Genomic DNA, 22,217 nt, shown 5'->3' with positions numbered 1-22,217 from the left:
TTCGCAGGATTGGATTTTCAAGGGTTTCAAGATGGATATGAATGTTTTTGAAAAAAAAGTTTTTTTTTTTTTTTTTTTTTTTTTTTTTTTTTTTTCGAAAAAAGGTAGGGTGATGGTGGTTTGAAATTCAGGATGGTTTGATTTCAACGGTGGTGGTACGCAGCGGTTTGTGGTGTTCTTCGAGATTCAGGATTCAGGATTCAAAGGATGCAGCACAAGTTCAAAGATTGAACCTGCTCTGATACCAAGTAGAAAAGAATACTTTAATTCAGGGTTAATTCGATAATTCTATTCATCCCACAATGAGGGTATATATACAAGTACAAAGGAGTAGTCTAACTCTAATAGGAAACAATCTTTCCATAATTACAGGATATCCTAATTAAATAAAATCCTAATTACATATAGATTTACAGCGATTCTACAATACAGAATAATGGAAATGTTGTACAAACTAGCCTGTGTGGGCACGCCCAACCGCCACAAAGGCTTCAAGATCCTCAAGAAGACAACCGCCCAAACCCACGACCCGACCCGACCTGACCCGAAGAAGCCCCGATTTGTCGCGCGCTCTTCTTTACCGGTGGCCCGCTCCCGCCGCAGACGTCGTCGGAGAAGATGATGATCGTCCTCGATCTCGACGAGACCATGGTCCACTCACATGCCGGACAGCCGCCGGAGAAGTTCGACTTCGTCGTCCGGTCGAGGATCGACGGATGGTGTTGGATTTCTATGTTTTGAAGCGGTAATCAAGGTATCCCTCACTGTTGGGAGATGTGTTTTTCAGTTCTTGTCTTGAAAGAAATTCTTATGGTTTTGATAAACTGATGTTGAATCTATTGTGTGATTGGTGAAGAATTGAAGTCTGAGTGTTGGTGTTTGCCGACTTCAATTCATACAAGAGATTTTCGATGTTCATTTCTGGTGTCCAGAGCATTCTCTGGGTGCCCAAATCAATTTTTTTTTTGCTTTCATTATGGGCATTCTGCCCCCATTTCTGTGCTAAAGCCTTAACAATAGACCCGCTCCCAACTCTGAAGCCGTCGATCTAGATCCGGATGGATCAAGATCTGGGCAAGAGAGAAGGGGGAGGGGGAAGTAGTTCTCAGATCTGTTTTCTCTCTCTAAAACCTAGAGAGAGAAGCTCTCGCAATCAAGCTTAGATATGTGTTGTTCAAATAGATTATAATTTTTGTTCAAATAGATGTAAATTGAGTGTATGATAAACATCACAGTACCATAGTTTGTCTCTCGTATTTATACAATTAGCCAATGTTCACTGAGCTAACACAGTTTCTAGTAATACACTTGAAAGATGAAATATTAAAACACGGAAAAAGCGGGAACTTGGAAAGTGAAAATCTTGTTAGAAATATATGCAAACTAAATTAACTGATAGCAGGTTGATTATACGCATTTATATGCGTGTAATTATATCTAAAACACTAGAAATAAACAAATCCCCATGTCAATTAATATGTAATTAATCTATTTTGTAGAAAATAAGCGGAATTGCGGAAACGAGAGAAAATGGTGCGAAATTGGAGTAAATTGGAGTTTCCGACAAAAGGAAGAAATTGTCAAAGCGGGTCAACCATGGTCAACGCCATCAAGGGAGCTGAATCCAATTACCTGCGGTAGTATTTGCGGAAGTGCATTGAGAAGTTTGAAGAAAGAAGAAGAAGAAGAAAAGAGAGAAAGCAAAACAAAGTAAAAAAAAAAAAAAAAAATTCTGAACCATGCTGACGTCATGACACATGCCATTTCCTTTTCCCTTCTTCCTCACCCGTGCAGCCTTTCCTTTTTTTTTTTTTTTTTTTTCCTCTCTTCCTCTCAATTTTGGACACATGTCCCTTATTTTGAGGTGGGGAAATGGAAATGGAAATTTTTTGTTTTGGTGATGTTTTCGGCTGTGTGTAGAGGTAGAGAAAGGAATGAGATTTACCATAGGTTGTGTGGTTTGGTTGTGGTAGAAAAGAAGGAGAGAGATAAGGGACATGTGTCCAAAATTGAGAGGAAGAGTGGAAAAAAAAGAAAAAAAAAGAAAGAAAGGAAAGGCTGCACGGGTGAGGAAGAAGGGAAAAGGAAATGGCATGTGCATGACGTCAGCATGGTTCATAATTTTTTTTTCTCTTTTACTTTGTTTTGCTTTCTCTCTTTTCTTCTTCCTCTTCTTCTTCTTTCTTCTCTCTTCTCAATGCACTTCCGCAAATACTACCGAAGGTAATTGGATTCCGCTCCCTTGATGGCGTTGACCACGGTTGACCTGCATTGACAATTTCGTTCTTTTGTCGGAAACTCCAATTTGCTCCAATTTCGCACTATTTTCTCTCGTTTATGCAATTCCGCTTATTTTCTACAAAATAAATAAAAATAGATTAATTACATATTAATTGACATAGAGATTTGCTTATTTATAGTGTTTTAAATATAATTACACGTCCTTTCAAAAAAAAAAAAATATAATTACACGTATATAAATGCGTATAATCACAGGTGTCAAAGGACAAGTACCAACATATAGTAGAGTTCATTTTTGCTCGCCACCTCAACACTTTTTAATTGTTTTTGGCATCATAATCAAGTATTTGTTGCGTCCCGTACCCAAAATTATTTGTTTACTGTTCATTTTGATCGTAAATGATTAAAATCTTTAATTTTCATTTTCATTTTGAATTTCATGGGATCCAAGTTTGACTTTTTCTTTGGTCTACTTTTCAAGAAAACGACATTCATGAAAGTTGTACAAGACGTTAAACCGATTTCATAGACACATTGTACGCTAAAATCGGAATTCGTATGAATAAGTTACGATATACGGAAGTTTATTTCTATGTCAAAATTTTTCAGAGATTATTGAAAAGGCAAAACTGACTTTTCACGTCTTCTAGTATTTAAAGGTAAAACCCTAGCCTCTCTCTCATTTTCTCCTTCTCCCTCTCGGCCACAGGGACCTTTCTCTCTCTTTTTCCTGTTGACCTCTCTGTTATCGTGGAAAAGATTCCGTCTGGCCATCTTTCTTGACACCGCCACCACCGATCGAACCACAACACAAACCCGACCAAAGCCCAGCCACCGCACCGTCGATTAAGGCTCCGGTCGCTACATGCGACCTCTAAAACCTCGACGGCACTGCTTCTCCTATTTCATTGATGTCCGACAATCTTTTCCACACACCACCGCCATCAGAGAGCTTAGAGGGAGCCGGACATCAAAACCCAGAAGTTTCATCACCACCGAGGCCTGAAAACCACCATACGCACTATCACCGGAGATGTCGACTCTGTAGTTCCCCATTCTCTAACCTCCGGCGTGAATTGAGTCAAACCACCTCCAAAGCTAGAATCAGCGCTTCTCCTTTCACCAAAACCCCCTGGTCCAAACTTTCAACCCCAACCAGTACCGCTGCAGCATTGACATGAATACAGCCGAATTAATGTTTTTGTTCTGGGCTTTCAGAACCAATGACGATGGAGCAGTTGAGTTGGAGCAGCAGAAATGAATCCATCCTAATTTGGAAAAGTGGAATGGACCAAGCATGACTACTTGAAATTGAATGAAGGATCAAAGTCGGAAAAAGGTTTGAATGGAAGAATTGTCGAGCCGTTGACTTGGAAAGTCTCGGCTTGATGGCAATTGTAGCCGATTCACTGTGAGTGGACATTTGCTTTTAAATTATTACGCATGCAGTATTATTTTCATATTGATTTAAATTAATAATGGTTGAGGCTTGATTGATTTTACTATTTATAAAAAATTTATCAGAATCACTTTAAGTTATGTTTTCAATGACATGATGATGATTTACGAAGCTGGTGAAGCCTTTATTATTTCATCGAGCTATAGACATTTCCTTTCGGAAAGATGATGAGTTAAATGTGAAATGAGAAATTTATGAGTTGGAGTTATGAATTAGAATAGGTAAATTATGTTATCAGAGCATACATGCATTACTTTGTCGGCAGTACCCTCCAGGTAATGGTCTGGCCAGCAACACCCTCCATACAATATTATGGTTGGCATTACCCTCCAATGCGTTACATGGTCAGCAGTACCCTCCAGATGGCATAATATGGTTAGTCGGCAACATTCTCTAGCTATCGCCTCATAGTATTCCAGTCGGCAGTACCCTCCGTACATCACCTGGTCGGCAGTACCCTCCAGATGGCATGTGATGGTTAGTCGGCAGTTGTTGGATCATAATTCATATACATATTTGTGCCCTAAAACATGGAAATTACTTGTTCTAAAGTCCAATTTAATGTTGACTAATCTAATTCCATTATTTCCCTAATCTTGTACTTTTACTTAACCTTTGTGTTTATTTATATATATTTATATTGTTTTCCTTATCATGCTAGGAAATGATGGAGAAGCATGGAAATGCACTAAAAAGTCAACCTTAGCACATTTTCTTACTCCGGCTTGGAGAAAGCGAGCTAGACAAGGAAGGAGGGGCGGCATCTTGATCAAACGAACTCCAAATGAGTTGAAACTTTCCAGATACATTCTAGACATCCTAAAGATCATTTCTTATGAAGAGTGAAAAGCTAGTTCGAAGTGTAAGGCCTTCAAAAGATCGGTCCAAGTTTCTGACTAAAAGACGAAAACTGTAGAGCCGGACCTATACTGATTCCGGCAGCATTTCCGGCTAAACCACGGTGAACTAAGCTCTGAAATTTTACCAAGATGATCTACACTTATCAAGGAACATTTGGTATGAATAAGTCGAAGGCCAATTCCGAAGTCTCGGTGGAGATTCAATTGAAGGAAGCTTCAGAAGCAGAAAACAAAGTCAAAACATGGCAGTTTGGCCTAGAACCTTCTTTGGACGGATTTCTTGTGCATTTTTGAAAGGTCTATGCCTCTATGATGCTGAAATTATCAAGGAGAGCCCTAGAAGAATCCTACAAGATTATGACAAGATTAGTCCATCATACTATCCTTTGGATAATAGGCATCCCTATGCACCTTCTCTCCTTTGGTTGTCACATTGACTTTGGTGACCCAAAACCACTCCAACACTCTTCATTTTCTTGTTTTCCATGCACAATAAAGAGAGCAGCTGCTCTTCTCTTCTCCTAAGTCATCTTTTCTACTCTACACTCTAATAACTCATCATTACTTCCCTCTTTTTACTCCATCTATTCCATACTCTTTTCCCTTGTTTTTAGGATCTATTATCACTCTCATACTCCACCTCCATGCTTCTTACAATGCTTGAGCTGCTCCCTTTTGCTTCCATTCATCATTTTACTCCTCTCTCTCTTCTCTATATAAGCATCCCTTGACAGGACCCGCCCCGAATTTCACCCTGAAATCCGAGGTGGCCCTGTGGGGCCCACCTTAGAAATAACTCTACCAAAAATTCGGCAGAGTCACCCCTAAAATGGACTACCCAAAACCTGTGAAAACATATTCACACTTCTAATAACTCATCCTTATTCTTCTGGAGCCGCCCTGCTCCCCAAATCACAACAACTCCACAATTTACAATTGAAATACGAACCATACAACATAACCCAAATACATAAAGGTAACACCCAAACTTTACAACATTTGTCCCACAGGTTATCAGAGCAATCTAGAGAAGAATAAGAATTCATAATACAAGTAGGTTCAACAATTAACCTACAATATGAAAACAACAGCAGCAAATGCTATGCCCCGAATCCTACTATGCCGAACCACCTACTCTGCAGACTGGGCATTTGAAACCGAAGGGTCCAGGGGAAAGTAGATAAAAACGTTAGCGTGAGTGGACAAAAATAAATAATTGTAAAGAAAAGGAGTTTATACTTTCCCACGTTTATTTCATTAAAAACCGATGCATGCAATAATCAAGGAACACAAACCGGCTGATGTTCAGCTCAAGAAAACAGACTAGCCATGCTAGTCACAACAACCAAGTAAAAAGATTGAAACTCCGATACTCAAGAAAATAAGACCAGCCCCGCTGGTTAAACGAAAATCAAACTAGCCCCGCTAGTCAAGTAACAACAAAGTATGGGGAAGAAGTCATCACCATACGAATAAGGGAGCCTCCCAGGCTTTGGTCGGAGTGTCCCACACTCTTGAGCATCCCATGCTCTGCTCAACTCACCCACGAACACAGAGTAAGCGGGGAGGAGTACTAATAGGCTAGCTAGCAATAAATATGACGACCCAGGTATGGTGGGTTAAAATCATACGAAAATCGAAAATCAGTAAGGCTTCCCCAATATCTCACGAGAAAAAAACATATTCCAACGACGTGGCCCCGCACGCCAAAATATTCTCGAATTCATAAATAAATAGGCGAGGAATAATAGATGAGTAAAATTCTCTCGAAAATCCCATTTTCGAAGACCTTTCAGAAATCTCAGAATCGACGAATGAAAATATAAATAATTCCGGAAATCGCCTCGGGAAATTACTTCATTGAAATTCAATATAAATCACAAATTCAAAATTGATCATAACAAACTTCAATTCAAAATTCCAATCGATATGGTAATGAAAACTTAAATCCAATTAATATGCTCGATAATTTAAAAAAACAATAATTTAAATCACTAATCCATTTCCCAAATCATAATCGAGATAAATGAATATCAATTTCCCGAAAGTAAATTATAATAATATGATAATTAATTAAATAAATACTTATTTCGGGAAAAACAATTGCATGCATCAATATTTAGAAACAAAAGTCCACTCACAGTATACGGCTAACGTGGTATCCAAGCGTAAGGATCCTCGTCGAGTGATAAGTCAGTACCTCGTCCTGTACACAATTGTATTCCGTAAACAACAATTCGATAAATAAGTACGATTCTATAATGAATCCGGAAAACCCCACGTGAATCAACATCTCCATTTCTTTCCGGATTCAAGCCAAACTTCACTACTAATATCAATCCGTCGATTAAAGCATTCCATAGCAGAATAAGGGAAATCCGAAGGTCGGATTCCCACAAATCGACATCCGAAACTCCAAACTTCGAAAATTCACAATCAATGTCAAACTTCTCCCAAAATTCACCAAAATCATATATTCAACCTCTTCAACAATTATAGGATTTAACTAGCAAAGAAAATCAAAATTAAAAGCTGCCCTACGCACTTCCACACGCCACCCACAGTGGCGGCGCGTGGGGCCCACGCACCGGCAGCCACCTCCACCTCTGGTCACCAAATTTCATATACAACAACAACTCAACAAGCCCAACATTTTTCTCAACTACAATAAGTTCCAATTTTACCTTGAAATAGTCGAAATCGGCCGGTGAAGAGAAACCCAGAAATTTCAAACCCTAGATTCGGAAATTCCTTCGATTCATCCTCCACGCTGTGAATTGGAACTAATAGCTTGAGGGCAATTGGTCACTGGCTCAAGGCGCTCCTACTAGACCCAGTTTGGTGGTCGGAGATGGCCGGAAATGGAAGAATCGCCTGAAAACCTCTAACTGCTACAGTGATGATTTTTGCTTCGATTCGAGGTTTTCCGGCCAAATCGCCGTAACCCAAGGTCACTAGGGTGTAGAGGAGGAAGGGGCGCTCCTGTGGTGGCCGGTTGCACGCCGGTTAATGGCCGGACGGCGGTGAATCGAGGGGAAGAAGAAGAAAGCCGAAAGGGGAAAGAGAGAGAGCTCGGGGAAGAGGAGAGAGAAAGGCGGGTTTCCGGTTTTGGAAACCTACCACAGTAAAAATTCCATATTTATAACCAATTTACCATGAACAGTAACTTCTGTATTTCACTCATAACTTCCGCATACGAGCTCCGATTTTTATGTATCACATATGCACCCGCTCGGTTTAACGTCCTCTACAACTTTCATGAAGGAAATTTTCTCAAATTTTGACCCGAACAAAAAGTCAACTTTTAGGGCCACTAAAAGTATCGAAACAAAGTAAAAAGTGAAAGTAGTTGTCGTTTACCGTCCAAATGACTAGTAAACAGGTAAATTGAGATATGGGATGTTACAATCTCCCTTCCTTATAAAAATTTCGTCCTCGAAATTCACACGAACGACTAAACGCTTAACTAATCCAACTCTATTGGTTACGCGTCCCCCGGTGAAACAATATAAGAAAATAACACAAGGGAAAGAATATCGTACCGTCGGGAGTATCTGGAGGAATGTAATCCTCCTGCTGAAACATAGCATGAAGTCTCGTTTGAGTCGCTGGACGTCCACGGCGGCCACTACCTCGTTGAGTACCGCCCCTGGCAGAACTAGTGGGAGTGCCGCCCCTGGCAGAACTAGTGTGAGTGCCGCTAGATGAACCTCCTGATGCGTAACTAGAACCTTGACTGACGTCTGGAGTAACACCCTGAGTCAATGTAGGGCAATCCCTTCTATAATGACCCTACTGTCCACACTGATAGCACGTCACATCCCTCGTCTAACGCTGGGGACGATCTCTCCCAATATGAAATCTCTCTGAGGTACCACCATACTGACTAGTGCCGTCACTGAACTGCTACTCAGACTGACCACCTCCCATATTAAGTCCTCCAAAATCAGATAGGGTGATCGAATCCGAGCTAACACGTCTACCACCTCCAGAAGATCCTGAACCAGAAGTGGAAGCAGCTCTCTTGGATGGACCCTGGCTAGGGCCACCCGCATCTCGAGGTCGAACACCAGACAAAAACATAGTCTCGAGTCTCAAAGCAGCATTAACCACCTCATGGTAAGTATAGAATGGTACAGCTGTCAACTGCAGACGATAATCACCCCCCAATCCTTCAATAAACCTGTAGATTCGCTTCTCATCAGTGCCTACCAAATCTGGCACAAACTGGGATAGCTGGGTGAACCGCTGCTCAAACTCCGACACGGTCTTGTCCCCTTTCTCTAGATGTAAGAACTCTACTTCATCCTGTCATGAATAGCTGTGCCATAATACCGCCTATTAAAATGTACCTTAAACTGTTCCCAAGTCATCGGGCCAACATTTCCTGGTTCCTTGCTAGTCATGTCCCACCAATCATAAGCAACACCATCAAGAAAGTCTACTGCCAAGCCCACTTTCCGGTCCTCCAGACAATTTATATGAGTAAAAACTCTCTCCATTTTGTTCAGCCAATTCTGAGCGTCCATAGCATCAGGAGCATGGGAGAAACTATACGCTCCATGTCTCCTCGCTCGCTCCATGGTAAAATCAGTTCTAGAGCCAGGAAGCGCTGCAGTCAACTGCTGGACAATATGTCCCAAGGCGTTCGCTAGTCCTTCAGGAGCATTCCCATCTCCTGGAGCGGGAGGAGTCTCCCTGCGGTTTCGGCGTCTAGGAGGCATAGCACCTGAAGAAGAGAAAGATAACAAGGTTCAAGGATTAGAACATTAACCTATCTACTTTACATACAAAATGAACGCACTAGCACCGAAGAGTATATGATGGGGATCCGCCGCGGTCGGACCATCACTCGAGAGGTACTAGGCGCCACTAAGCATATAAAGTAGTAGGAAAGAAAAGAGTCTACAGAACCTAACAACCTAATGCTCTGATACCAAGTTGACAGGACCCGCCCCGAATTTCACCCTGAAATCCGAGGTGGCCCTGTGGGGCCCACCTTAGAAATAACTCTACCAAAAATTCGGCAGAGTCACCCCTAAAATGGACTACCCAAAACCTGTGAAAACACATTCACACTTCTAATAACTCATCATTTGTCTTCTGGAGCCGCCCTGCTCCCCAAATCACAACAACTCCACAATTTACAATTGAAATACGAACCATACAACATAGCCCAAATACATAAAGGTAACACCCAAACTTTACAACATTTGTCCCACAGGTTATCAGAGCAATCTAGAGAAGAATAAGAATTCATAATACAAGTAGGTTCAACAATTAACCTACAATATGAAAACAACAGCAGCAGATGCTATACCCCGAATCCTACTATGCCGAACCAGCTACTCTGCAGACTGGGCATTTGAAACCGAAGGGCCCAGGGGAAAGTAGATAAAAACGTTAGCGTGAGTGGACATTTGGAAGGTAAACACGTTAGCGTGTTTTGTTTTAAATACTTGGTTCAATGAGAAAAAGAATTCATTTTAACTGGACTACTAGCTAATCAATCTACATCTGCTCAAGCCAAGCATCCAAAACAAAATGAACAATGGATTCAATCTAAGAATTGGAATTCAAAACATCACTGGATGCGACAACACTTCAAACCGGAGCTGTAAACTTATCTTTCATCATATCAAGTGGTGATTCCTTGACTCTTGAACCCCGGAAAGGTCAGGCTCCTCCCCATTGTTCCCAAGCTCAAATGAAGATGATCTTTGCATTCTCCCCTCAGCTTCCCCATTAACAGACACATACCAAATCCAACTTTCTAGTGGTGATGATGGTGGTCGTGGCGGTGCTCGTGGTGGTGGTGATCGTGACAGGAGTGCCCGGTGGCAGAGCAGTGAAGAGAACGAAAATTTTGCGGCAAAGAAAGGAGAGAGGTTTGCGGAGCAGTGAAATGACGACTCTACCCTTTAAAAGTTAACGGCGTTAACGGCGAAAGTGATTCCAGTTATGTATGTTGGGTCGGGCTTAAAAGTTCAGCTACTAATATGATATTTTTGAAACTTGAGGTATGAAAGTTATTAGTGGGCCATAGTTCAGACACTATTTCTGATTAAAAAATTAAAGACATATACATCTATGTTGTAAATATTATTATCTATGTGGATGTCCATGTAAATACTCATTAGTTATGTACTTTGATGTAAACTCTACCTCTATATAAAGGAGGCTAATGAGACTGAATGATAACACTTCTACTTCCTCCCAACTATTCTCTGTTCATCTTCTTTCTACTTTATAACACGTTATCAGCACGCTCTGCTATTTTGTTAAAAACTCTATGATGATCTACGAGTTTATAGTGCAACGTTGTTGCTCTTAACTATAACCCGATCATGATCTATGAGTTTATTTATAATCTATGTCGTTTATGCATATCAGGGTTTACAAAGATAGTACGGCTATGATTATCTAGCTGATGTCTGTTAATTACTCTGCCACGAGCACTGTTCCTTATATATGCTATGTGTTTGCTTTGACTAGATTCCACTTTAAGATATAGGAATCACAGCCCACTTTTCCCTTAATCAAATAGTATAATCATAAGGGTGCCAATGTGCCATCGATTCCTGCTTCATATATTGATATACATATGTTTATTTATTATAGATATATGTTTATCTATAGCACAATGACATTCGTTTCTTCTGTTTTTGTTTTCATGTCTGATACTTCTTCTATGAGTATTATCATGTTTATCTTTACATAATATATAACTTGATAATCGTGCAAAACAGACTTGCATGTTCTTTCTCTATCACATATATATCTTTCAATACTACAGCATATCAATCTGAATTTATGCTATATATGTTATTGATGATCTTTTACATCTGCAAGGTTCAGTTGAACACGATGGAGTTATTAACCAAATTGGTTGATAGAACATAGTGCTTCGTCCGTCATGTGAGGATAGGAATCTAATTTTGGGGATATAAAAAATTAAATAAAAAATAAATGAGCATTCAAAGATAATATGGAGAACGGTTTTTCTTCGGCCTGCAATCCAGGTATACGTTATATTGATCGGTTGCTTTATTTTTTATTTTTTTTATCTGACCATCTTATTTTATAATTGCATAAAGTTTCTCAGAGCCTATACAATTAACGAGGGCCAGAAATTCCTCAGAGTTATACAATGATCTAAACCACATGTTGTGATCCCTGGTCATATGGGGACCTGAAGTTCCTCAAGGGTCATAAAATGTAAATTGGAAAATTGTGACATGAACCTCTTCAGAACTTATGCAATAACGAGGGCCAGAAGATCCTCGACGTAATATATGAAATCACATATTTTTTTTATCCCCAATAATTATAAGAGGCCGGAAGTTCCTCATATTTTTTGGTATTGGGGTTCCCTCCTCTGTATGATAATGTGAATTTGAAGTTCAATTTTGAACACTTGGCTAAAGCTAGAGGCTACGTTTTCCACAAGATAAAATTATGTCCTTGTGTGATTAGAGGAGCGAAGAAAGATTATAATTTGTGAAGTTGGGCAGACCAGAAGTTCTGTGTATTTTATTCATTAATGGAACCAGAAGTTTCCATAGTTAATTTTATTGCATAATTTATCTATTTATTTTTCTTCCCTGCAATATTCCTATTATGTTATGTACTTTCATTACAGTACTTATCTTTTAAATTTTTTTTGTTATTCACATGGGCCAGCAGCCCTATATCTCAAACATATGACTATTGAATGTAATATTTTTGAACCAGAAGTTCAAAATTTCATAATAGAACCTGAAGTTCTAACAGTAAAACTCAAACCCGAAGCTTTGAGTATAAAATATAAATTAGTTAAAAGTGAACTTGAAGATTCACTTTAGTCACCTCGAGCCTGAAGTTTCGAGCACCAAATTTATTTGAACCCGAAGTTCAAATTACGAAATCTTAGAACTTGCAGTTCATAGAAAAAAAATTTGAACCTGAAACTCGAACTAGAAGTTTTGAGTAAATTTTCATATGTCGATTGATACATTCTTCTTTATGCCTGCTTAAAGCATTCCACCTTAGAACCTGAAGTTCTAATTGTGCAGACTCGAGCCATAAGTCTCGAGTGAATATATAGACAATTTATCATAAAGTTTTAATCTGGTTCAACCTCAAACCTGAAGCTTTGAGGGGATTATTTTGACACCAATTTAAAAGTAAGCAAGCCGATTGACATGGCTATACCATGAAATGTCACCAGAAGTGGATCATGGCAAGAGAGAAATCAGGAGTCAATGTAAATATTGCCCTACCATCCACACATGTGAGGAAATTTTAAATTGGGCGTGTGTCACCTATGGTACACTATATGATAGATGTTATCACACCATTTTCAAAATGGCATTAGTCAAATTAAAGCATTGATTAATAAGAACATTGAGATTATCACATATCCCTGATGTCTTTTGCTTACAATAAGCAAAGTTGAAAGCACTATTAAGTTATTCCTCAGATTTATTGTAACCTCTTGAGTTCCCATTGAAACTAAATGTTTCTTAATCCGATTATATATCGAGGAACTTGATGTTCTTTAAGAGGTTGTTATAAATGAAAAAAAATCGAAATCTCAAGTTTCTTGGATCTCCAATTATATGAGGGCCTGAAGTCCCTCCTCTTTATGACTACACATTTATATGTGACACAGAACTTGAGGTTCTCCATGTGATAAAATTACTTTTTATGGATTGTAGTCTTTAACTCGAAATTTCGAGTACATCATTTTGGCCAGCAGTTCAAAATGAATTTGGTCCATTGCAATTATCAATATTTCACAATTGATGTTTACTAAAGGTAAGGTAACATTTATATCAAGAGTTGTAGATCTTGATTTATCGCTCCGAATGAGCTACTATCATGGTACCAAATTTGAAATATTGACGTATTAAGTACCTTCTATATAGTTGGAGAAGACTTTTTACTATCTCATATATACTGTGTCAAATTTCTACAGTAAATTGAGGCATATAATGTTATGAACCAGAAGTTCATTGAACCAAATACACTATTTGGCATGATTGATTATGTCATGTTTTGTCTACCATGTTGCGCAGAATCACTTACAAGTTTTGATGACTACTAATCTTACTCACATGCAAATTGTTTATTTACCGCATATTTGTGAGTGGTCACTTTAATGAGACTATCCTCCTGCCATGAGGGGGAGAATGATTGTTCCTGAAGAACGACATGAATTAGTGTGAAATATTTATCCACTGTCTCATTTTTATTTTGAGAAATATCTAAGCTAGTGATTTGATAAAAGAAAGTGACAAATTTATATGCTAAATGCAAAGTCATCTGCTTGGGTTAAAGTCCTTGAGACCAACCATATTAATACAAACAATGTAGACTCCATTGATTTGTGGGATGCAAGTGTATCCAATTGACATGGTTCTCCTGAAGAGAATGTCATTAAACAATATCACAGCTCCTAATATGGCTACACATACAAAGGGTGTAGGTACGCCATTAGGAAATGATATCTTGGAGATACAATAATAAATCAACATGGTTGATGCTAATAAACAAAGTATGTTTTGACCTAAATCTTGGTTTGGGTTCGCCACCAACCAATGAGCATCTTCACTCCAAAGAAAGTGATAGATTTCTGAACACATCTTTTGAGCATGGTCAAAATAAGACAGTCTTCCCGCCGTTTGGGGGAGGAAAGACTACTGTCATTTGAATAACGGCGTGAATTTGTGTGGATTATATCCACCAGGTCTAAAGTTTTAAGCTCCCAAAACAGGGAAGATTATACAAGCCCTATAATGCTCATACACGAGATTATAAGTAAAAAGATCCACATTCACTACATGACTCATCTATGAGATATGATTGTCCTAGAAGCGACAATGTATGCCCCAGAAGTGGCATGGGTACCCAATATCAATAAGCTTATTATAGCTAATGCATGCATATAAGAATGTGTGGGATCTATGATTAATGATCATCGATGATAATTTACATTTGGTAGCTACCAAAAATCATTAATGGCTGTATTGACACGTTTCATTATGAATGTCGACAAAATATATTATTGGCCAAAATTGGAAAGAGGCAATTCCAATGAAATTGAATATTTGAAACGTGATGAAATACTTGGACCTTTAACCCTACAAGTTACAAAAGGGTATTTATTAAAGTGAAGATAAATCACTATGACACAATGTCTATTTATAGAGACATGAGATTATGAATACCTTCCCTTATACGAATGACAATTTTCTATAAATACAGTGTTACATATAGCTGTTATATTGACGAGAGATTTATGGCACGTTGTCATCGTATATTATGAAGATTTTAAAGACACATTGCTAAAAGCAAAATCTCAAAAGTAAAGTGTCACTATAAGCGTATTGCTTATCAAATCCTCAAGGGATTGAAATACATGAATAATTCAAATGCAAGTCCATGAAAGGTCGAAAGAGCCTGAAGCTCACACATGGAATCAAAGAGTCTTAAGCTAGCTCATGTGTACTTATTCTGTTATAGTTAACGTGACCTAAATTGCCTCAATGAGTAATATGATAAGACTACGAAATCGAATTCGAATTATGATTATAGTGTTGCAACATATTCTAACTTTCGCAGAGTTATGAATTACTTAAAGCTCTTGAAGAGCTTATATGAGACATATCAATACATAAAGATATTGATATTTATGGCTAGGTATGCCATGGTGATTTTTCAATGTTTTAAACTATACAAAGTTAAATGTGTCAATTTCTTTCTATTGTTTAGCTAGTACTTTGTGTATGAATTTGAGCATATGAGATTGTTTCTAACCTTATCATATGAGGTAAGGGTTATTGAAAATCGTCTAGCTTTGTTGGTATTGCTTAACCTTTGTAGGTATGAAATTTTGTGATGAGCCCCTATATGCAAAGCACACATGGTCTCACTTCAGTGATAGACACATCAAACTACTATACATGGTACATGTAGCTTATCGCATACATAAATGAGGCTTGCACAATCAGGGGGAGATTCTCATCAGGGGGAGCATCCAGAAGCATGCTACCTAGGACATATGCGCGTTGTGCTCTTTTTGTCCTTCGACCAGGGTTATTTTTGTCCCACTGAGTTTTTGTCACCTGACAAGGTTTTTAACGAGGCAACAATAAGCGCGTCCAATACCATCATTCATTGGTGGACATCCAAGGGGGAGTGTTGTAAATATTATTATCTATGTTGTAATAACCCTTTTTTTTAAGTGGAGATTTCTTTTAATAGAAATGGTGCGGCATGTTCCGTGTTTTGAGCAACAAAGGGACGGCTGCTTTGCTTTGCGTATTTTGTATATTGAATTAGAATTGGTGGAAGGGGTAGGCAGCACACAGAAAAGAAAGAAAAAAAAATAAACCTCTCTCTCTCGTCCGAAGCCACCCGAAACAGAGCAAAATTCTCCATCCTTGTTCTCCCTTCATCGACCACCTCCAGACGTCGGACCACTCCCTTTGGATTCACCTCGGGCCGCTCTATCTGCTGGATGTCGCCATTCCCTCCGGCACAGCCTCAAGGTCCGGCAAACCAGCTCGATCCGGTTGCACCCGAAACCGAACTAACTCATCCTCCTCGTGTTTCCGGCCATCGATCCTCACCAAACTTCTTCCATTGGCTTCGTATGGTCCTTGCGCACCTGTCTGTGGCAGCCTTGCACGGCGGCGCGGCCTGTAGCGGCGGCGGCAAGCCCGGTCCGATTTAAGCTCGATTTTGAGTCAACGCCGATATCTCGAGTTCTAGACCACCAATCTTCAAGATTCTTGGGCTGGTGAACTCAGATTGAAGTTCTGAACACATTTCATGAAGGGATCGAAGCGAGTTGTTGAAGTTTTTACGTTGATCGGAGCTCTCGCCGGATTCTGCAAATTTTCCGACCACCGAAGCTTTCGATCGGTATATCTCGAGCTACAGACCATATTTTTCTGTGATTCTTGAACCAATGAGTTCGTCTTGAGTTTCTTAACAACTCTCTAGAAGGAATCGAAGCCTGAAATTGAAGTTTTGACGTCGAAATCAAGCCTTGCCGGATTCTGCAAATTTCGCCGGATTCTGGAAATTTTCCGGCCACCTCGACTGTTCTAGGTAATTTCCGACCACTTCCTTTCGTTTTCAGACTTCATGCTAGTTATGAAAGTGGATCAACTCGTCATTTTGAACAAGTTTGTAGTTGATGACTTTTGCATCGGAGGTGGTTGACCGCCGCGTTGACCGCCGTTGACCGCCCACTGACCGCCGCTTGTGGCGGCGTATTCGACCATATTTTGAGTTTTTATTATCTAGGTGATGATCTACGCATCCTTACGAGCGTTTTGATATATTACAAGGTCATTTTAGAAAACGTTGATAAATAGTGAATTTATGTTTTGACGTTACTGTTTAACGTTTTTACGTTTTATCTTCGGTTTACGATCTGCGAGGATCTGACCATCGGTTTTACTTCAAATTTGGATATGATGATCTTATGACTGTCCCAGTGGCTTTGTGTGGTCATGGGCGAAGATCCGACCGTTGGATCTTCGTATAAATGTAAAACAATGATTCGGAAGGCGATTCGTGAGAATCCGACCGTCAGATTTTCGTATAATTTTATGGAGATGTTTGTTAGAGTGATTCAAGAAGATCTGACCGTTGGATCTTTGTGATAATTTTGGAGGATGATCCTAAGGGCGATCCGTGAGGATCCGACCGTTGGATCATCGTATAATTTTGATCCGACCGTTGGATCATCGTATAATTAGGATCTGACCGTTGGATCATCGTATAATTTCGATCCGACCGTTGGATCATCGTATAATTAGAATCTGACCGTTGGATCATCGTATAATTTCGATCCGACCGTTGGATCATCGTATAATTAGAATCCGACCGTTGGATCATCATATAAATTCGATCTGACCGTTGGATCATCATTAAATTAGAATCCGACCGTTGGATTTCCGTATATGTGTGGTTTATGAATGATTGCTAAGTTAAGATCGTATCTGACTAGGTGATTGACGGTTTGAGTTGGTGGACGATTGTGGATCGTATTTTGAGCTGAATTGAAGACGCAGCGGGATTATCGAGGTGAGTAAACCTCACGTGGTTCATATTACGAACCGAATAAATTTAATTACCTTATTTTGTCGTAATTGCGTGAAAATATTTATGGAATAAATATTTGTTTTAAAATCATATGGACTTGATCAACTACGGTCCATGGGTAAGTAAAATGATTTTTACTATACAAATGAATTTCTCAGTTTTATTGCATGTGAACTATAGTTGGTATTAGTGATTATCCCTAAGCGGATAATTACGTATATATATATTTACGTGATTATATGTGAATGGTGTGACATTGAAGAGTGTGGAATTGAGATGATTAAATTATTATGAATTGACATGTGACTTACCATATTTATATGTGATGAACATGATTGATGAGTTCTTGTTAATATTCATGATTTACATTGGAGGATGTATAGAGTTAGAGAATGTAGGGTTCTGAGGATGAGGTGTCCGAAGTTCGACGGTTAAGGATAACCGGAGTGTTTGTGTGCTGAGGACGGGGATGTCCAAGGTGCGACGGTTTATTATTAACCGAAGTTGTGTGCTGAGGACGGGGATGTCCAAAGTGCGACGGTTTATTATTAACCGAAGTATATGGTGCTGAGGACGGGGATGTCCAAAGCGCGACGGTTATAGTGTTAACCGAAGTATTTTTGCCGTTGCTTGACCCTAGGCCAAGGTGTCAGAGGTAACGAGGCAGTTAGAGCTCTAACGTGTTATGGGATGGGACCAAAGTGGTGATAGTGTTGTGAGATAGGACCAAAGTGGTGATATTGAATTGGTTTGACGTTTGCGTCGTGGATGTTGAGATTGTTGGTTGTGTTGTTGAGTTTTAAGAATTGTAATTTAAAATCAACAGTTCTTTCTTGTTTACTCATACTGGCTGTAAAAAGCTTACCGGGTTTTGTGTTGTTGCAACTCCCGGTACACTATTCAAATTGTGTAGCGGGTAATCCTACAGGACAGGAGAACCAGGACGGTGATCGTGCGGTTAGAGCAATTGTTATAGTTTTACAGCAATTGTAAGTTGTGAGGTGTGTTATGCTCATTTAGAGCTTTACAATATTGCTTGTGAGAGTGAATTGTAATATTGAGTGTGTGAGGCGTGTTACTCTGAAAGTTAAAAATAATAATTTGAATTTTGTAATTGTAATTATTCATGTTTCGGATTTGAATTGATTATTCAAAATTCGGGGCGTGACAGTTTGGTATCAGAGCGTAAGGTGCATATTTGGTGATGTGTCAATACCTTCCGAGTGATGGCCCGTCTGCAGCGGATCCCCATCGTGTGCTCTTCGGTATTGGCTAAGTCATTGGGTATGCGTGAGTGTTGGGAGTTGTTTAGGCCGCTAGATCGTTTTAGGAACGTGAATACCTTCCCTATAGTATTGACTTGGTTAATATGAATTTGTATTTGACTTATACTGTGTTTTAAGTGTTATACATGTATTAGCCAAGCATACTATACTCCTTAGGTGATGGAGATTCGAAGGGGTTGTACTTAGAACCTTACAGTTGTCTTGTAGGTTCGTATTGGAATAAGTTCAGTGGCCGCGAGTTACAATCCTTGAGGAATAGAAACCTCTTGATTCAACTCTGTTAAGTCAACGAGGCTTGTTTTATGGAAATGAGGTTCTTTTGATTGTTGAAGTGGTTGGTTGAAGGCATGGTGTGGACCTATGCTCGTCTGTAATGTGGATACGAGTATTAATTGATAGTAATTTTGCCTTTTTAAGTCGGATATACTAATGTTTTTGAATAGATTCTTGACTCATGTGGAGTTGTGAGTAGTGTTGCGGTTAGGGAAGGAATTATTGCGGTTAATTCTTCCATGTGCTTGTAAGTTGTTGAGCATGGTTTAAGGTGCGGGAACGGAGTTTGATCTTGTGTTTGAGTGATTGAGACGAACGACTATATATTTAAGTTGTCTACAAGTACCTATAATCATAAGGGTTATTGAAGTGGGACTAGTGATAATTTTAGTGATTCTAAAATTGAATCGAGTTCGAGGAACATGTTTTGTATACGTGGTTGATGTTGCGAGCATCATTTTTGATTGATATTTTGCGTTTCACAAAGACAACTGGATTGGAAATTCTCCGTTTGGACACCTTGGTCTGTTGACCTGACTATGACTTGTGGACATAGTTTTATTTAAGTGAAGGAAATTGATTTTGTGAACTAGTTTTCTTAAGTTTTGGATCGTAGTATGGAGTTGGACTGAAGTGAATTTGAAGTTGTGGTGTGTTTTAAGTTTAAGTAGGCGGGACACTTAAAGTTTTGCAATGGAGTTGATTTTGGTGTAATTAATTGGGGGAGTTAGAATCAGTTCTTGTGAATGATGTTGGATGAGAGTGTGTGCCTTTGGTGATTGATTTTAGGTGATATAGTTAAACGCAATTTCGGATATTGATTTTAGTGACTTTGTTAGGTATCCATAGTGGTTCAAGTGATTACTATGCGATATGGAGTTGATTCGGTTTCTAAATCGTAAATTCATAGGGTATGAATTGTGGTAAGTTTAATGGAGCAATTAATAGAGGAAATGGTTGAGATTTTATAAGATTTGTATGGGTAACTCTAAGGATGTGGGTTTTTCCTAGCTAACTCAGGATGTGTTTAGCTTTATTAAACCCTAATTCTAACGACGAAATTGTTTGTGTTTGGTTTGACTCTAAGGATGCTAGCTAGACCTCTGTGCAACTTAATTGATTGTTTGTGATAAATCATTATGATTGATGTGTGCAGCAGAGTTGTCAATGGTTTTGAAAATAGTATTGGGTGACCAAGGTTGATCCTTGGTGTTGTTGTTGGTTTAACAAAAAGAAGAAACGACATGCATGCAATCTTATTGATTTTATATTACAAAAAGGAAAACGAGGACTATGCTATGCTAAGCCTAGTCAGCAGCTCCGGATGGATTGAGGCTGAGCTCAAGAGAAACGTTAGAGCCACTGTTGTAACCGCCTGAGCCACCAGAATAGTAACCAAATGCGCTACCTTCCTCGGAAGTAGTCTTCGGGTTACCAAAGACGTCTTCGCCGTGCACGGGGAACAGAGGAAGAGTTTCAACCTCCTGGTGATCTCCTCCTTGTTGTTGCAGGGATGTTTGTCCTCCTGTTGTGCCAAAAGAGTTGTACTGGTATTAGTGTTGAAGTGTGAGGAAGAATACGAAACAAAATTTAAATCAAGAAATCCTTCATTACCAGTAGAATCGGTGGAACCAAAGTTGAGATTAATGGATCTACCATCATCAGTAGAACTAGTGGACCCAAAATTGATGTCGATGGATCCACCAGCATCAGTAGAACTAGTGGGCCCAAAATTGAGATCGATGGATCCACCAACACCAGAAGAACTAGTTACCTTGGGCACCTGAACGCCCTGATTTAACCTCTTCTTCTGCTTCTCTCGAGCCTTGAGGTTCTGAAACCAAAAAAAGACGTTCTTGTCCTCAATCTGCCCATACTGTTTCAGATGGAGACAAATCTCCTGAATCTGCTCTATAGTTGGGTACTTAACTCCCTTGTCATAGTAGAGCCCCTGAAGGATTCTTAGATGAGCTGGTGTGGGAGTCCACCGGTTATTGGTTGGCCTGATAGACGTGTTGGCACTACTCCCGGCTGCTTGGTTGCTTCCTCCCTCCTCGGTGGGTTGCTGGGCTTGTAGTTCCATTTGTTGCTGGGTTGGTAGTTCCATTAGTTGCAGAGTTCGTGGTTCCATGGTGATGGGTTGAGAGGAAGTGAAAATTGAAGAATGACGTTGTTGAGTGTATGAAGGAGATTTTGTTGAAGGATTGAAGAATTGTGAAAGAAGGGCTGGAGATCTGAGATAGAAGGATTAAAGATTTTGGAGGAAAAGACTGGGGATTTGAGAAGAGAAAGGCTGAAGATTTGAGAGAGAATGGTTAAAACTCGGAAGAAAATTCTTTTCCTTTGGAGTGAACAGTCGCATCTCCAGAATGCACCTATTTATAGAACAAGGTGAGCAGATCTCCACCGTTGGATGAACGACCTCAGAATTTGAATCAACGCGTTGGATTAAAGTCGCCCTGAAACCCGGAAAAGTTGTTGGCGCGTGGAGAGCGTGTAAGGAGACCGAGGGAATCTCGAGGCGCTGTGGCAGATAGCTGTAGCCGAAAGCAGATTTGACTTTCCGTAAATCACGGAAGCGACGTGTCGTGGCACGTGGAGTGTACCGACAGTTTGTTTTTATTCTATCGCTTATGATAGAATAAATAAAAGGAGTTGCATGGATAGTAACGAGAGCAACTGGTGCTCTAGTGGTTGAAGAGCAAGACTCTTGTACAAGAGGTCAGGGGTTCGAACCTTGCCTCTCATTTATTTTTTATTATGTTCGCCTATGACATAATAAGTATAACATTTGTACACATTATATTAAGCACAGCTTGTGCTCCAGTGGTTGGGGACAAAACCTTCGTGCAGCAGGTTAAGGTTTCGAACCTTGCCTCCCCCGTTATTTTATTTATGTCGCTTATGACATAATAAATATAACACGTGAGCATATATTAATGAAGGCAGCTCTTGCTTCAGTGGTTGGGAGCAAAACCTTCGTGTTTGAGGTCGGGA

The 22,217-nt window shown here is 39.6% G+C and overlaps 1 protein-coding gene across 1 annotated transcript; it reads right to left on the bottom strand.

The window, feature by feature from the left end:
• Positions 1-8,466: 8,466 nt before the first annotated feature.
• LOC133744663 (uncharacterized) lies at positions 8,467-9,284 on the bottom strand. Its single transcript, XM_062172732.1, has 2 exons — positions 8,913-9,284; positions 8,467-8,868 (listed from the first exon to the last, which is right to left on the bottom strand). Exons 1-2 carry the CDS (start codon positions 9,282-9,284, stop codon positions 8,467-8,469), a joined length of 774 nt encoding a protein of 257 aa, XP_062028716.1.
• Between the last annotated feature and the right edge of the window lie 12,933 nt (positions 9,285-22,217).

This window comes from Rosa rugosa, chromosome 4 (genome assembly GCF_958449725.1).
Source record: "Rosa rugosa chromosome 4, drRosRugo1.1, whole genome shotgun sequence".
NCBI classification, from domain to species: Eukaryota; Viridiplantae; Streptophyta; class Magnoliopsida; order Rosales; family Rosaceae; genus Rosa; species Rosa rugosa.
The sequence above is the reverse complement of the archived record's forward strand: the minus strand, read 5'-3'. Positions and strand labels throughout refer to the sequence as shown.

Coding starts and splice junctions, on each gene's coding strand:
- LOC133744663 (XM_062172732.1), bottom strand. CDS start 9,284: ATGCCTCCTAGACGCCGAAACCGCAGGGAGACTCCTCCCGCTCCAGGA. Junction 8,869..8,912: donor TGACTTGGGAACAGTTTAAG/GTACATTTTAAT, acceptor TATTCATGACAG/GATGAAGTAGAGTTCTTACA.